The sequence below is a fragment of the Mauremys mutica genome, chromosome 11 (genome assembly GCF_020497125.1).
Source record: "Mauremys mutica isolate MM-2020 ecotype Southern chromosome 11, ASM2049712v1, whole genome shotgun sequence".
Classification (NCBI taxonomy): Eukaryota; Metazoa; Chordata; order Testudines; family Geoemydidae; genus Mauremys; species Mauremys mutica.
The window spans coordinates 77,961,540-77,979,042 of NC_059082.1; the positions used below are offsets into that span (position 1 = coordinate 77,961,540).

General features: G+C 45.1%; 2 protein-coding genes across 4 annotated transcripts; one reads left to right on the forward strand and one right to left on the reverse strand.

Annotated features, from left to right (window-relative positions):
• The first annotated feature begins 55 nt into the window (after positions 1-55).
• Positions 56-10,040, forward strand: CPSF4 (cleavage and polyadenylation specific factor 4). 3 transcript variants are annotated; one of them, XM_044978747.1, is made up of 8 exons: positions 56-293; positions 1,567-1,617; positions 2,317-2,469; positions 3,205-3,300; positions 3,434-3,527; positions 4,389-4,461; positions 5,406-5,501; positions 7,656-10,040. In XM_044978747.1, exons 1-8 carry the CDS (start codon positions 191-193, stop codon positions 7,722-7,724), a joined length of 735 nt encoding a protein of 244 aa, XP_044834682.1. In that variant the 5' UTR covers positions 56-190; the 3' UTR covers positions 7,725-10,040. The 3 variants fall into 3 exon arrangements, with proteins under 3 accessions (XP_044834682.1, XP_044834683.1, XP_044834680.1); XM_044978748.1 differs by having other exon boundaries at positions 5,409-5,501; XM_044978745.1 differs by having other exon boundaries at positions 5,331-5,501; positions 7,656-10,032.
• A 453-nt stretch (positions 10,041-10,493) lies between these two features.
• ATP5MF (ATP synthase membrane subunit f) lies at positions 10,494-13,699 on the reverse strand. The gene is made up of 4 exons (XM_044978753.1): positions 13,622-13,699; positions 13,193-13,300; positions 11,195-11,311; positions 10,494-10,696 (listed from the first exon to the last, which is right to left on the reverse strand). Exons 1-4 carry the CDS (start codon positions 13,635-13,637, stop codon positions 10,668-10,670), a joined length of 270 nt encoding a protein of 89 aa, XP_044834688.1. The 5' UTR covers positions 13,638-13,699; the 3' UTR covers positions 10,494-10,667.
• Positions 13,700-17,503: the final 3,804 nt, after the last annotated feature.

The window sequence follows — 17,503 nt, forward strand, 5'->3', positions numbered from 1 at the left end:
TCGCCTTCCCATTGGCGGAGGCGGCCCCGCGCGGTGCATGCTGGGAGCTGGGGGTCAGAGGTGGCGGCGGGTGAGGGGTGAGATCCCAGCATCCCGCGGGCGGGCGGACGGTCCGGAGCGGCTGAGCCGGTGGCCCCGCCGGCCCCCAACTCCGCGAGTCCCCGGCCCAGGCCCCCGCCCCGCCGCCACCATGCAGGAGCTCATCGCCAGCGTGGACCACATCAAGTTCGACCTGGAGATCGCGGTGGAGCAGCAGCTGGGGGCGCAGCCCCTGCCCTTCCCCGGCATGGACAGTGCGTGAGGGGCCGGGGAGTCCGCTCCCCATCGCCACCCCCGGGGGGAACCCCCCTCTCCTGCGGAGACCCCACCCCATGGTCCCGGGGGGGGGAACACCCCCCCTCTCCTGCGGAGATCCCACCCCATGGTCCCGGGGGGGGGAACACCCCCCCTCTCCTGCGGAGACCCCACCCCATGGTCCCGGGGGGGAAACGCCCCCTCTCCTGCGGAGATCCCACCCCATGGTCCCGGGGGGGAACACCCCCCCCTCTCCTGCGGAGACCCCACCCCATGGTCCTGGGGGGGGAACCCCCCCTCTCCTGCGGAGACCCCACCCCATGGTCCCGGGGGGGGGAACACCCCCCCTCTTCTGCGGAGACCCCACCCCTTGGTCCCCGGGGGGGGAACACCCCCTTCTCCTGGGGAGACCCCACCCCATGGTCCCAGGGGGTAAACACACCCCCTCCCCTGGGGAAAACCCCTCCTTCCTTTCCTCACCCCACCCTTGTGTAAGAGGCTCCTCCATATCTTTCTTCCTACTTCTATCCTTCATCCCTTTAACCTACCCCCCAACCGCAGCATTGGGCAGATGGCCCCACAGGTGCTCATTCATGGCCTAATGGAATGTGTTTTGTATTTTGGTGTCTGATCTGCATGATTATTGCTTGAAAACAGACTTTATCTCATTAATTAAGGGACAGTAGGGACCAGATTACTGTGAGGTAGGTCAGCATCAGTATCTCCCATCTTATTGATGGGGAAAACGATTGGACAGAGAGGTGAAGTGACTTGTTCCTGGTCACACCAGGTCTGTGGCTGAGCCTCAAAACCTTGTGTTCTGATGATTGACACCAATAGTGGGAGGAGAGGCACCCTTTAACAATATGTGCTGGCTAGCCTAGTGTCCCTGTGTTTGACTCTGTTTGCACACTGCAGATGCTCTAAGTCAGGGTCGTTGTGCATAACAAGGGGCAGTTTGCTGCTGACCACTCTGTACTTGTTTGGTGGATAAATACTGTATGAGATTTCAGTCTCCAGGACTGGACAGGTTCTTTCATAAATGTGAAACTGAATTAAAAGTAACAAAAAATACTTTGAAGAGCCAAATGGCTGAGACCAGCACAAGAAAGTTCATATATTCCATTAACATGCAGTTTGCCAGGGGGATTTTTAATACTGCTCGACTGTTTTTGATGCCCAGAACTAGCTCATCTCCAGATGGAAGGAAACACTTTTAACATGTCTGCAGAGTTTCAGAAACCTTCATTGTGAATATTTTTTTCTCCACAGAATCGGGTGCTGCTGTCTGTGAATTTTTTTTAAGAGCTGCCTGTGGAAAAGGCAAGTGACATTCCTAATACTATATTCTAACAGAAACAAAAATAGGAGAAATAGGGGTGTTGGCAGTTCATTAATTATATTAGCTTAATTTATAATACCCTAGTTATATTGCAGGGGTTGGGGAGAGAGACAGTGAAATGGAGATCAAGAGGGACTATGTTTCACGCAGTAGAGCTCTCCGAAGTGAAGATGCAATGGTGGGATCCCTATAAGGTGGAGCCCCGAGTTCACAACAAAACAAAGAGAGGCATCATAACAAAACAAAGAGTTCTTTAGTTAAAAGCATTATGGGAAAATTCCGGAGGTCAGTTACAGCGTAGTAAGATTAATCCCTGTTTACACTGGCACTGCAGCGCTGCAGTCGTTATTCCCCAGGCAGACGTGGAGTACAGCCAGCGCTGTACCCAGGGAGATACAGTGCTGTATGTACCTTGCAAGTGTGGACGGTGAGTTAGTTGCAGCGCTGTAAAGCCGCCACCAGCGCTGCAACTCTCCAGTGTAGCCAAGCCCTAAGGCAGTCAGTTCAGGACCTTTCACCAGCACTAAATGGTAAATTCATATGCAAATGTAAAGACTTCTGAAATTCCTCCTCTTCTAGGATTCAAACAAAGGATCACCATTGCCCTGTAGGCCTGCACGAAGCTTCTTGCATTAAAAGTTCCAACTGTTCATTCTTTCTTCTCCCCTCTCCACCTATAGGAGGCATGTGTCCTTTCCGACACATCAGTGGAGAAAAGACAGTTGTTTGCAAACACTGGCTCCGAGGGCTGTGCAAGAAGGGAGACCAGTGTGAGTTCCTTCATGAGTATGACATGACCAAGATGCCTGAGTGTTATTTCTACTCCAAGTTTGGTAAGGGGTGTTGTGGCTTCTCATTGAGTTCACTTGCCAGTGTGGGAATATGACTGGCAAAGAGGACCCTGGTATATACCTGTCATCTCTGCTTCATCTGCCCTCTCTACCCTTCTCGGTCTGCTACTGATGCTTGTTAGATTGTAATTTACACGCTCTGATCAGATGTGTTTAGTTCCACATTGTATTTTACCCCCTTAACTCTTCACACATTTAAAATGTTTTGTCCTTCATAGCTTGTCCCTAACTTGAATAGGTGGTCTCTACATGAATTAATTTTTCAGCAGATGATGAGTGACAGGCGGCTTAAAGGTCCAAAAATTGAATGCCTCAACCTTCAGCTCTGGAGACCTGGGCTAAATTAAATTAACATATTGAGGCAACTTGTTAGAAAATTATAGTCCCGTAGGTTTCCTTGGATCAAGGTTAGCATGTCATTTGTAGTTTTGCCACACTTTTGCTGCATTACATGTTTAGTTTTGCTGTAATTGCTTCCCTTCCCAGTGTACTTTATTTTTAAATGCACATCTAAATAATCCAATCTAGCAAAATCTTACTCACCTGCAGTGAGTATTTGTTGTTGTTGGTAAAGGGCAGGCAAACAGATTTTGTGCCTGGATTTAGAAATATTCATGACAGTTTTGCTGGGACTAGATGACCTAGGTATTGTTTTGGGAGGGGATTCTACCTCATGCATGCTCTGTTTCCTAAAGTGTGTGTTTGGCTTTGGTACAGGAGAGTGCAGTAACAAAGAATGTCCGTTCTTGCACATTGACCCAGAGTCTAAGATCAAAGACTGTCCCTGGTATGACAGAGGCTTCTGTAAACACGGTATGTATGGTGCATAGGTGCTGCTTTTGTGGCTATAAAAATGAGGCTAATGTAATCCACCTCCCATATGTGCCACTGGTAGGTGCTGGGGTATGTGTGTAATATATGTGATCTACGAAGTTTTATGTTGTAGGTCCCCTCTGCAGACACAGACACACTCGAAGAGTCATTTGTGTGAATTACCTGGTGGGATTCTGTCCGGAGGGGCCCGCTTGTAAATTCATGCAGTGAGTATGTTCTAGGGTCTTTTCTGTCATCTGTAGTTTCCTCTCTGATCAGTTAACCATCAGGTCTATCTTACTATATTGCACCCATCAGTGTAGAACATTTGCAGCACTGATGCAATAACTGTACTGTACCACACAGCTGAAGTTTTGTTCATATTTGAGTTTACCTCTTAAAAGTGAAAAGAATTTGTAGTCAGGATGATCAAAAGAGATTGGGCAAATCACACCAATGTTCCCCAAGAAGACACTGAAAATGTATGTCAGTGCTTGCATGGTCAATACAACTTGTACAAAGCAATTTAATTAATTACAGTTGATCTGGTCCTCTTAACTCTAGACATGTTATTCCAGCAGTTACGCTTTCAACTACACAACTGTTTTATTTCATAGTATATTTTTTTTAAATCCTTGCATATGAGTCAGTTCATTCAGTGGTCAAAATTGGTATGGACATCTACTCAATTGCATTGCATTTTCCAAATATCAGACTAAGAAGGCAAGTGGCTATTTAGATAATTACACACACAACTCTGGGACATCAGACAAAGGTTGTGAGGACAACTGCAGATTCGATGAGTATATAGCCCAGAATGCTTCACAGCTGCACACAGAAATACTCTTTACTGTCTCAGTACCTCCCCTACCACTTCAGTTTATAAAGGCTAAGCAGCAGAACGCAGGAGAGAAGGTCCACTTGGTTGTGAAGCACAGTTTAGATAACTAAAGGTTTGCTTTGCTCTCTGGACAGTTATTTGTCTTTTAAGGAACTGGTTCAGTGCTGTGCTGGTGGTATATGCCAATTTCTGGTTTGAGTATCAATTCTCTATGTGTGTCTTTTCTCTTTGTGTGTTTATAAACCAGTCCTCGATTTGAACTGCCTATGGGAACCACAGAGCAACCACCACTGCCTCAGCCAACACAACCACAGCAAAAGGTACACGACTTCCCTGCCTCTCCCAGAGACAACACATTCGAAGCACAACTCATTTAGCTAACAAATTTGACTCTCTTTTTAAAGAGGGCATGTGGTATAGTGGTTAGAACAGGAACAAGCCATCAGGACTCTTATCCTACTCACTGTGTCTTGGGCAAACATCTGTAAAATGGGGTAATTCTTTCCTATTTCACAGACATATTGAAACTTGACCAAAAGTTTTTAAAGAACTTTGTGATCATTGGAGGAAATCCACCATAAAAATGCAAAGTATTATCCTTTTCCTCTCTCCTCTTACTTTTGGCATTGATCACAATTGCTGCCTTCTTCATTCTGGGGTTGTTTTTTTTCTTCTAGCTGAACCCCTGATTTCCTTATTCTGCTGCTGCCACCTTCCTTCAGCTGAGAGGGCAAATGCATGGCCAGTAGTGACAGTTCTGTTCCATGGACTGTCTGGAAGGTGGGCACTGTGTAAGCATTAAGCAGTGCACCTGAGCTCTGCTACACTGACAAGCACAAGTCCTAAGATCACTCGTATATTGCAGTGTAAGCCCTCGGTCACAGAGCACTACCATGTTACATAGTATATCATATACATCTGTGTTTTCTTTCTTCCAAGCAACCATCTGCCAGATTAAAATAATAAATCTGCTTGACGCCTGTCATGGAGCTCTAATGGACATATCTGGCAGCCTCGCCCAGCTCTGTAGATCGGTTTTGTGAGGGAAGTCTTGGTTGCGAGGTCAAGCCCTGTATGCCCTATTGTTTCTGAACTTTCATCTCTGGTGCTTGGGCTGGCAGATAAATTTTCCTCTGAATTTATTGAGAAGGTTATCATTCAATGTGTGGGATGTTCTCTTCCCTCCCAGCAAAATAACAATCCGCCATTACAAAGGTCATCATCCTTGATCCAGTTAACGAGTCAGAACTCTTCTCCCAACCAGCAGAGGACCCCACAAGTCATCGGTGTTATGCAGTCTCAAAGCAACAACGTGGGGAACAGAGGTCCCCGGCCGCTGGAGCAGGTCACCTGTTACAAGGTAACTCTCAGAGGGTGTTTGTATTTGAAAAATGCAAAGTAAAAGTCACCTAAACTGACTAGTGCATCCTTTATGCTGCTAGCCACCTGTCACATCCCTTTTCAACTTGGTGCAGATTGCAGTAAAGGGAACAGGTTGCTGAGTTGCTGGCGCAGCAGGGCCTGTGAAGAAGCATTGACATTGTAAAGAAAAGTATTGAAATGTATGCACTGGTTATTAGACATGTATTTTGGATAGTGGGTGCAGCTTGGGATCAGGAAGTTAGTATTGAGCTATGGAGTCTCTGGGTTACCAGTTACCTAGTCTGTGGGTTGGTAATGACTGTTAGATGGCCCCTCGGTGGCCTGTATGAAATGATTCAATGCACTTGATCCACTTGCTAATCACAGAAAACCCCACTGGTGCCAGTTAAAAGGACACTGTCAACCCGAAATTGAGCCAGTTTCAAAAAACGTCTTAAAAGTAGTTTCAGATGTTACCCCTGCCCCTAAGTGTTCCTCCTTGCATTTTGCTATTTTTAAAAAGGCTTCTCCCCTGTTGCTGTGTGAAAAACTCACCCAAACAACAGGGGGAAGTGACTATACACAGTCAAATCCAGAAAGGCTGAAGATGGTTCTGCCACAGCACACGTAGCTCCTGCCAAACCGAGAAACAAGACGTCAAACCCAAATTCCTCAGTTAGTGGTGCAGGCAGCTCCTCAATTAAACTGAAACCTCAATTTCCACGAACATTTTGCAGAAACATCCCCAAATGCTACTGTAGGTAGCAAAGGATCTTCTTAGCCACTCTTTTCAGTGAGTCTGCCCAAGATGAGCACTAGCATTAATAATGAACCTAAACATTTCTTTATTCCAAACTAAGTCTCTTAATAATCCAAACATAAAACTAAGACTATTTTTTGGACTCATTCCATCATTATCTTCTATAACTTTGACATTTATTCTGGCTACATGATTATAACAGCAAACATCTGAACCAGTTTCACTGAGAACCTCAAAGGCTCCAATTTAATACAAGACTTGGGTTTCAGTGAAGGCAAAGGGCCTAAACCTACCCACTAAAGTTATCCTTGTGAGTCTTGCCATTAACTCCTTTGTAGCAGAAACTCTAATTGGGGCTAGTTGTATGTCATAGTTGGGGGGAGAGCAGGGGAGAAGTCATAGGCTTTCAAAGCTCTTTTATGACTAATCTATGCAGCGCTGTTGCCTTTGTCAAAGGTAAAGCAGGAAAGCAGCACAAAAGAGGATATGGGGGCAGCAGCAGTTCTCTTCTCCCTCCCTCTCCGTTCTCTCTCTCACCACAGGGCTTCCCCACCAGGCACAGGGATCGTATGTTTAACAGGTTCTAACATTTCAGTCAGATTTTTATTGGAAAATAAAGGATATTTTGATTTCAGTTAGTTACCCCATGACTCGTGTCGTGCATTTGCTTGGTTTTATTATCAATGCACGACTTTCCATTTTTCTGCAGCTGTAGCATTGAAAAGTCACTACCCTACCCAAGGCTAAGCAGTTTCTCTGCATAGTCATCAATAAAAGAGTGCTATCAGGCTGGGATTTAAGGAAGTTATTCAAATAAATTGCACATCTGGAGAAAGTAGGAGGGTCAGACTAGGATATGTCATGGCTTCACGGCTTAGAAGGCTGTTTGTTTCAGAGCATAGAAAGCATCTTTTGTTCAGATTGTGTTTTACCCTTGTAGTCCAGGGTGACTGACAAGGAGATGCTCATCTGAACTTCTATGTTCATCATACATACTGGTCAGAGCAGTGTCCTTGAGACTTCAGGTGCTGAAATATAGCAGGTAAAAAGCCCCCGTCTCTACAGCAGAGTAATGCAGTTAAATCTCCTCAGGGCTTTGAGTGTCTCTTTTGCAGCCCTTTCCCATTGGTAGTGCCAAGAACACCAACGTTCAGAGGAAACCTGGGTCTTCAGGTTATAGTGGCAGGCAAGTTCGGGTCCTAACAGTCAAGTGGCCCCAAAAGGGTCTGTGGCAAGAATCTCATTTATGGTATAGTACAGAATGCATTAACTTGCTGAATATTGTCTCTTGTGTACAAATGGCATCGCTTCCAAACTAGAACTACTTGCCAGTTGATTTGTTAAAGGCAGTTTTGGGAAAAGCCACAATAACTTCACTTTTTTCCTTCCTAGTGTGGTGAAAAAGGACATTACGCCAACAGATGCACCAAAGGACACCTGGCCTTTCTAAGCGGACAGTGAGACAGCATAGAGGGAGGAGAGTGCAAGGAGGTTCTTTACACTGGGGAAAGGTTTCCACCTAGCACTATTTCTTGAACTATCGATCAGTTTTGTTTTGTTTTTTAACGCCATTAGTGAAAGAACTGTGGCCAGGGGCTGGCTGCTGATAAACATTTTTGTAACTGTCCAATTTTTTTATGTTTTAACCTTTTTTAAATAGATCTTGACCTCTGCCTTCTTTCACTGAGCCTAGCTGGGAGGTAGATCTAACGGCAAATAGATGTGCAAACCCTCACCAACGTAACATTCAGCGTAATACACATCTTGCTCCAGTGTGTTTCTGTAAAGGATAGCCTTTGGGAACCTCCAACCTTTCAGCAATGCTTCAAGGAGGAAGACAGACTGGAAGAACTGGTACTTGAAATGCCTCCCACTTCAGTGAGGGAGCTTGTCATGCAGTTCTTGAAAGGAGGCCCTATGTTCCCTTATTCAATCTGAGGTTTCTTAACCTCCTGATGGCTTACATAACATGTTGTGTACCAAGATGTAAAGTATTTGTCCAACTGCAATAAAAGTTTGTATGCTTTGGCCGGAAGCATTTCACCTCGCTATTGTGCAGGGTGAGAAGTTGGTCCTTGTATGTGAAAACCACTTGTAGGGGAATGAATGTACATTTATGGTTTTAACTGAAATCACAAAAGCATTGGCTGTAGAAGAGGCGCAGGTCTGTTCGCACCATGGCAACCCTGAACTCAGACCTGAAGTAGCTTTGAAGGTGTAACAGTGTATGGATACCAACAGATGAAGTTAGCTGGCATTCCTACAAGTATCTTCACAGGCTCTCAAAACAAATAAATGGAACTATGTTTTCTTGAGATTGCTTTTGGATTGGACTCTTGAGTGTTAGAGTATCCTCTTAGGCGCATGTTTTTCCAAGCCAAAACACCTTAATTTTGTAAGACTTTGGCCCTTTGAAATAATGACCAAGGGAATTAAAAAAAAAAAAAAAAAAAAGCCCAGCTCTTGTACCTGGACTATGTGAGCTTTTTCTAGTCTCAAGCATCTATCTACATTTGCTTATCTGCCTTTGTGTTTTTTCCTTCCTGTTTTAAAGTTGGCTGTGAAACTTAGGTTGTGATTTTTTCATGAAAAGGGTAATGTATGCCTGGGAAGTGATAAGACCCTGTGTTGGTTTAAATGATTACACAGGACTGATGATTTAAAAAAAAATTGTAGAAGAAGCTGTACTTACTGATACGCCCTCTAGTACACAGTGGGATATTCAGGCTTAAAAGTTAAAATTAAATCCACAGGTGTAAGTTGGCTGACTGTAGCACTGCTCATTCTGCATTTTTTCAGAACACACACATCAAGACTTCTGTCCCTGAAGTCTATAAACAGGTGCTAAACTTGTTTGTACTTCCAGCACAGGGCTGTTAGAAACTGCATCTCTAAGCAAGTACCCAGTCTACACTTTGTAAACTAAAGCATATCTGCTTGAGAGTATGGTCAGCTTGCGTAAGTAACTTTTTTCAAGCCAGACAGTAATTTTATCTTTATAATACTGCTGAACACAGAAGTGACCCCTGCCATCCTCCAGCAAGACCTTTATTCTAACCATGTTCTTAATAGGCAGGGGCCTCTGTACCCTCTTAACAGCTGTTAGCTTTAGACAAACAACCTCTTGTACCTTATCCATATAGCACTCACCCCTGCATCCTTCTGAACAGTGGCATCATTACTTACTGATGTGTTTTGTTAATGTAGGTGGTCCCAAGCACATCGAAGCTGTGCTTCTTTAAGTGACAACCATGTACTCCATTGCTTATTTAGACTTTCACCATCATGGTTGGAAGCGTCAGCTGGCAAACATTTGCTGCTGTAGAAGTTTCATTTCATCCCTCCCCACTTTATTTAAAAAAAACACAATAGCTTTAACATAGGTGCTTGTCCCTGGCATTTAGAATAATCTGTCACATTCCATTTCAAATACAGGCTATGCATTTGCTTTCATTTGGCCTTTACCATCACTTGGGCAAGGGTAGTTCTACACACAACTCTATGGAAGCCTTTTAGGACCCATGGTAGGAGCTGCTTGGCAACATACTATTGAAGACAATCATTACTGGAGATCTTACTTAGTAAAAGAGTACAGAATAAAAGCAGTGGAAGTGGTCCTGTAGCAGAGAAACTGTGTTTTGTATGAGGCAACTATGATTATGAGTTTTAGGCTTATCAAGCAGGTGCTTGGGGCGGCAGCTCCAGAGCGGGGCGGCACTTTCAGGTATGTGGCGGCAATTTGGCGGAGGGCCCCTCACTCCCATTTGGTGCAAAGGACCTCTCGCTGAATTGCCGCAGATTGTAATCACGGCTATATATATATATATATATATATTTTTGGGCTGCTTGGGGCAGCAAAACCCCTGGAGCCGGCCCTGTCTGTGGCTACAATAAAGTGTCTATTGGCATCTTAAACAGTTGAATTTTCCTTTGCTCCAGTAAGAATCCTCTTAAAACAAGTTCTGACCAGTAATATTTGCACCCATTTGGTTGAAGTGAAGGGATCATCATAGTAGAGGTACCCTATATAGCAGTAATACTTCTCGGTAAAATAGTTAAAGATTAATCAGTCTTATCCTTAGTCATTTGCACTGCACATTAGATCAATGTATTATTAAATGGCAAAAGGCTTTCTAACCATCTTCATTGTACCTACCATATAGGGGGGAAAAGTGAGAAGAGACACACAAACACTTTTCAGCACCAGCAAGAGAAAGTCTCACAAGAATATTAGTTACATAAACCAACCAACCTTAAAGTATATATTTTATTGGTCATAGAATCTGCCTGGAATTATAACAGTACAGAATTCAGTGTGACTGGCTTATATGCCTTCATCAGGGAAAGTTGTTCCAGCAGCTGCGTCCAGGTCTGCAACTTGCATTGCTGCAGTAAGTTAATGTTTCAATGATACTTCCTCCAACGATCATGCTCTGCATCAATTAAATTAAAACAAGTCACTATGCTGAAGTCAGAGACCATTTTTAGTACTTAGGTATTTAAAGTACAGTCTAAGATTGCACTACACAGTAGGCAGTTCTTGACTACTGTTTGACAATAAAAGTAGCAAGATAGTACTTGTGGTGAACAAAGATTATTTTGTAAATTATTTAATTCCTAAATATTACCAAACAGCTAATTCATCTTCACAACTTCTGACAGGCAAGTATTATACCCATTTTCCACATAGGTTAAAATTATTTAGTGAAGGTCACAAAACAGCAGAAGCAGGGTTAGACTTTAGCTCCTTATTTCTAGTCCCATGCTCAATCTGTTAGTACGGGTCTTGTCAGCGTTTCTCAGATATATAAATAAAGTTAAGCACTCTCACTTTGCTTCCTCTTCCAGGAACAGGTTTTGAAATAATCCTCCCCCATAGTTTTACAAACTACACTAGTGTGCCCAACCATACAAAACAAGGTTTTACTTACTCAAGTGCTCATAGTTCCAAATGTAGCTGACAACAACATAACCAAAAAGCACCATAGCGACACCACCGATGCTCCCTTTCTTCACATTGATGTACTTATTTAAGTATCTGTCATAACCTAAATAGGGGAGAGTTATTTTCTTAAGTTCAGTGTCAATTATACCCTGTATACAGTTATAACTCAAAAGTCATTTTGTACAACTACTTAATGCACCACTTTCAACAGCAATTCAGATGAGAAAAAACCACAAGAAAACTCTGGAGATCATAGATGCTATTTTCTAAACATACTAATGCAGTGGTTCTCAGCCTATTTATCATTGTGGGCTGCATTCAATACTACCTGTATGGCCCTGGGGATGTCACATGGGCCACATCTGCGTGCTGACTGGGCCACAGGTTGAGAACCACGGTACTAATGAAACAAGTCTACCGGAAGACAACTCTCATGTTAAGAAAAATAGGATCAGTATTAGCTTTAGACTCGTGTATGGAAAGGAATAAGAGTGATCCAGTATCTTGTTTCAAGCGAGACACTACTGTGACTTTTATGAGATCAAAGTTGTTTCTCCAGTTATCCAATTTTTTAAAAGAACGATATTCTCTGTCTACCCAACTACTAGTAGTCAAGAATACTTGTGTTTAAAGATATCTAAAGATGTATATGGCACCTACATAAATTGAAGTTACAGCAGAAGTACAGTATTTAAAAATTGCTTAGTCTCTAGGGTTTTTGCAAAATTGTTACTGAATTTTATTAGTCTCTGTATTATGTTAATCTCTACAAAAGCTTGTTTCTTTCCAAACCACCATCACCTAACATTACACATTTTATTTGCTTCTTGTGATATGAAAAAAGTACTGATTGTTTATTTTAAGCAAATAAATTCAGGTCCCACACACTAATTTTAAGGAATAAGCAGGCCATTTTACTGATTTAAAAGATCTATTTATCTATATGTAAACCTAAAGCATATTAAACCTCTGAACAGGCTGACAAAGCAACCTTAATGAATTCACACACATTCATAAGAACAGAACAATATACTATAGAAGGCAACATTTCTGTGCCTGCTTTAGGAACATAAGAACTGCCATATTGAATCACATGAGTGGGCCATCTAGTCTGGTATTTTGTCTGCATCAATGGCCAGTACCAGCTGCTTCAGAAGCAGCACCAGGCAATTATGGGATAACCTGTCCCCAAGGAAAACTTTCTGCCTAGCCCCTGCAATAGTTTGGAGCATAAGCCAGCCTCTAAGTTTCTTCCTCACAGGAAGGATGGTGACAGTATATTTAAATATGTGCATGGTGCTGGTCAGTGTCCATAGAGGAGATACTCCCACTTCTTTAATGAGGGGCAGCATTCCCCACTGAGGATAGGTCCACACTGCGGTGGCATGCAGGGTACAGAAGCTGCACACCCAGCTAGCACAGGTATAAACAACACAGACGATGAGGCACAGCTTTGGCAAGTAGGGTCAAGTACCCTACATGCCTGAACTCTAGGGTATATGCCCTATGTGGCTCTCTACAAGTCCAAGCAGTGCCTCCCACGGCTACAGTTATTTTTAGCAGTTTAGCATGCCACTGCCACAGTGAAACTCCAGCAGCAGGGAAAGGCAGGAGTTGCCAGAGCCTTTCCTCACTGCCTCCCCCTTGCTGGAACTTTTCATTGCCATGTGTATCTACACACTGCAGCGAGTGTGGATGCAGGCGGTTTTTCACTGTGATGGGTAGACAAGGTTTAAGTCTGAGAGGATAGGTGGGGCAGACACTACCACCTAGTCCTCCCCAGCAAAGCCAGATATGGCCAGTTAGGCCCAGATCCTGCAGCTGGCTCTAAGCAGGATCTGAAAATGTGTGCAGGGTTAGGATACGTGGAAGGGATCTAGAGGGCAGGGCAGCTCCACCTCTGTCCTTGCCATCAGTAGTACCTGGCATTACCCTTTACCAAGGCTACCTGCTTTACCCCTGCCAGCTCATGGGGCAGACTCACCTCTTCGCACAGCCCCCGTCAGCCCGGAGGGGGTGAAATCCCGCATTGCGATCCAGCTGGGCAGCTGGCCCAGCTTCACGTCCAGGAGCCTGGTGTCTTTGAGGGGAACTGAGACACAGAGAAAGGCCGGTCACTGCCCGTTTGTCTGTCAGGGACCCGGGGACAGGCACGGAGAGAATCACACTGGACGGGAGGGGACTCGAGAGGCGAGCCAGGCCCTCCGGGGGGATGGGCAGGGATCCCGGGGGTGCGAGGATGGGGAGGGAGAGAGGGAGGGAATCCCGGGGGTACGGGGTGGGCAGGGCGGGGCACGCTGCGGAGGCCGGGCTAGGGCCAGAGGCGCCCCGCAGGACCTGGGCCGGGGGCTAGGCGGGAGCCAGCCGCCGCCGCAGGCTCCGGTCACCTTGGAGCACCCGGGGCCGCACTCACCGGGCAGGTCCGCCATCTTGCAGCTGCGCGGGATGCCGGTGCGCAAGAGAGGAAGACGGGCAGGGCGGGGCGCTGAGACTCACGGGAGGAAGGGCTCAGAAGCCGGAAGCGAGGCAGCCATTGCCGGCGTGGGCGGGGCGCCATGATAGGGAGGGCGGGGTTGGCTGGCTCCGAGCCACGTGCGAGCGGACCCGCCCCCCGCGTGTCACGTGCAAGGAAGGAGACTCCCCTCGTGTGAACAGACCACCCACGTGTCACACACAAGGGGGGCAGGATAGCTCAGTGGTTTGAGCATTGCCCTGCTAAACCCAGGGTTGTGAGTTCAATCCTTGAGGGGGCCACTTAGGGATCTGGGGCAAAAATTGGTCCTGCTAGTGAAGGCAGGGGGCTGGACTCAATGACCTTTCAGAGTCCCTTCCCGTTCTAGGAGATTGGTATATCTCCTATTATTACATTTATTACCTTACCCCCTCATGTGAACAGACCACCCACGTGGCACGTGCAAGGAGACACCCCCTCACGTGAACAGACCACCCGTGTGTCACATGCAAGGAGACTCCCCCATGAACAGACCCTGGTGTGTCACCTCCCCCCTCAGGGCCCTGCACCCCACACATGGGGCCACCCTGTGCTCTCAGGGGTGATCTTTATTTGATGCCTGACACTCAGCAGTTGTGCGCGGGCACCATTTGGACTTTTCCCCAAAATGTTTCTCCGCCCGGTGTTGTGTCTGTGTGCTAACGGCTCCATTTTGCATTCAGGGTTGTCATCCCCATCCCGGGACTCAATGCCTCGTATCGAACTGACAACACTTTTCATGAAAATATGACCTAGGGATGCAAGATGAGGAAATCCATGTGAAAACATAGTGACTTGTGGTGACATATGATAACATCTTTGACCTGTGACCAAGCGGTGTTTGCATTGGAATGTCTGCACTGTGCATCTGTACATCATCTTGCAGAGAGGCAGCAACTGCAGCATGAGGACTTCAGTGCAGAACTGATGCAATGCAATGATTTTTGTATGCAAATAAGATCAAGTCAGATGCAATATCGCCTAGCATCTCAAGGCAAAGACATAGAAACATAGGAATTGCCAGGCTGGATCAGACCCAAGGTCCATTCTAGTCCAATGTCCTGCCGCTGATAGCAGCCAATACCAGATGCTTCAGTGGAAGATGTAAGAACCCTGCAGTAGGCAGATGTGGGAAACTCTATCCCCCACATTAAGGGCTTGTCTACACTTACTGGGGGAATTAATGAGTCATGCATCAGCGGTTGATTTAGTGAGTCTAGTGAAGACCCACTAAATCGACCGCAGATTGCTTGCCTGTTGACCCCTGTACTCCACTGGATTGAGAAGAGTAGGGGGAGTCAACGGGTCCTGAAGCCTTTCCCCCCAGGCCACAGCTCATCACTAGCTGTCAGGGAGAGCTCATTTAGACTTTGCTTACAAATCATCATTTGAAATTATTAGGTTGGCCATGAATGCCCTGACATTGTCATAAAAACAACAGCTGTATAAGGAAGCTAGTGTATTTTCATACTTTTCAAATCTATTATACTTTCAGATACACATATTTTATCATACACTGTATATGCTTTTAAAGTGTGTATTAATATTTCAATTCAAATTTCCAAACAGTCACTAAATTGGCTTGTTTCAGAGTAGCAGCCATGTTAGTCTGTATCCGCAAAAAGAACAGGAGTACTTGTGGCACCTTAGAGACTAACAAATGTATTTGAGCATAAGCTTTCATGGGCCCACTTCATCGGATGCATAGAATGGAACTTATAGGGAGGAGATATATATACATACAGAGAACATGAAAAGGTGGGAGTTGCCCAATCAACTCTAAGAGGCTAATTAATTAAGATGCACTATTGTCAGCAGGAGAAAAAAAAACTTTTATAGTGATAATCAAGATAGCTCATTTAAGACAGTTTGACAAGACGGTGTGAGGATACTTAACATGGGGAAATAGATTCAATGTGTGTAATGGTTCAGCCATTCCCAGTCTCTATTTAAGCCTAAATTGATTGTATCTAGTTTGCATATTAATTCAAGTTCAGTTTCTAGTTGGAGTCTGTTTTTGAAGCTTTTCTGTTGCAAAACTGCCACCTTTAAAGCTGTTACTGAGTGACCAGAGAGGTTGAAGTGTTCTCCTACTGGTTTTTGAATGTTATGATTCCTGATGTCAGGTTTGTGTCCATTTATTCTTTTGTGTAGAGATTGTCCGGTTTGGCCAATGTACATGGCAGAGGGGCATTGCTGGCACATGATGGCATCTATCACATTTGTAGATATACAGGTGAACGAGCCTCTGATGGTGTGGCTGATGTGATGGGGTCCTATTACGGTCACTTGAATAGAGATGTGGACAGAGTTAGCATCAGGCTTTGTTGCAAGGATAGGTTCCTGGGTTAGTGTTTTTGTTCTGTGGTGTGTGGTTGCTGGTGAGTATTTTCTTCAGGTTGGGGGGCTGTCTGTAAGCAAGGACAGGCCTGTCTCCCAAGATCTGGGAGAGTGAGGGATCATCTTTCAGGATAGGTTGTAGATCTTTGAGGATGCGCTGGAGAGGTTTTAGTTGGGGGATGAAGTAGCGTTCTGTTACTTTCTTTGTTGGGCCTATCCTGTAGTAGGTGACTTCTGGGTACTCTTCTGGCTCTGTCAATCTGTTTCTTCACTTCAGCAGGTGGGTATTGTAGTTTTAAGAATGCTCGATAGAGATCTTGTAGGTGTTTGTCTCTGTCTGAGGGATTGGAGCAAATGCGGTTGTATCTTAGAGCTTGGCTGTAGACAATGGATCATGTGGTGTGTCCTGGATGGAAGCTGGAGGCATGTAGGTAAGTATAGCGGTCAGTAGGTTTCCGATATAGGGTGGTGTTTATGTGACCATCACTTATTAGCACAGTAGTGTCAAGGAAATGGACCGCTTGTGTGGATTGGTCTAGGCTGAGGTGGATGGTGGGATGGAAATTGTTGAAATCATGGTGGAATTCCTCAAGGGTGTCTTTTCCATGGATCCAGATGATGAAGATGTCATCAATGTAGCGCAAGGAGAGTAGGGGCTTTAGGGGATGAGAGCTAAGGAAGCGTTGTTCTAAATCAGCCATAAAAATGTTGGCATACTGTGGGGCCATGTGAGTACCCATAGCAGTGCCGCTGACTTGAAGGTATATATTGTCCACAAATGTGAAATAGTTGTGGGTGAGGACAAAGTCACAAAGTTCAGCCACCAGGTTTGGCATGTAACTAGTTCACAAAACTGGGGGGAGGAGGAGTGTTGGAGAAATTCAGGGGGGGTGTAGGGAAATCACTGGCAGCGCCACATGATGAAGTTACATGATATTGTTGCCACATCACATCAGAACTTTGCAGTGTAATAATGTTTCACAACCCTCCCAAAAGTTATTTGGGGTTTGCTAATGTCTTGCAAGTGACATTTCCAGGATGTAGGATCAGTGCAACAAAAAGAGGACTGTCAGCTCAGATGATGTCAGGAGTCTAAGGGCTGGAGAGTGAAACAACCATAGAGCTCTTTCTCTTTTACCATTTCAAAGATATTAGAGAGTTGGAGGGGTTGATCTTTTTTTCTAGCTATGTTCCTCCAGTGTTTCTTAATGTTTCTGAAGCTGAGGACCCGCTACCTCCTTCCTCACCCAAAACAGTGTGAATCTAAAATATGTTAATTTTATTGCTGGAACGAGCCTGTCACTGCAGAACCCCCAAACTATTCCTGGGCCCTTTCTGGGGTCATGGATTTTGGTTTGTAATTAGCATCTGCCTCTATCCTCCTACTCCACTTCTTTCTGTTCCCCACACATCTGTGCTCTTGCCACATCCCCCTTCTGTCTCAGGATTGTGCCTTACAGTGTG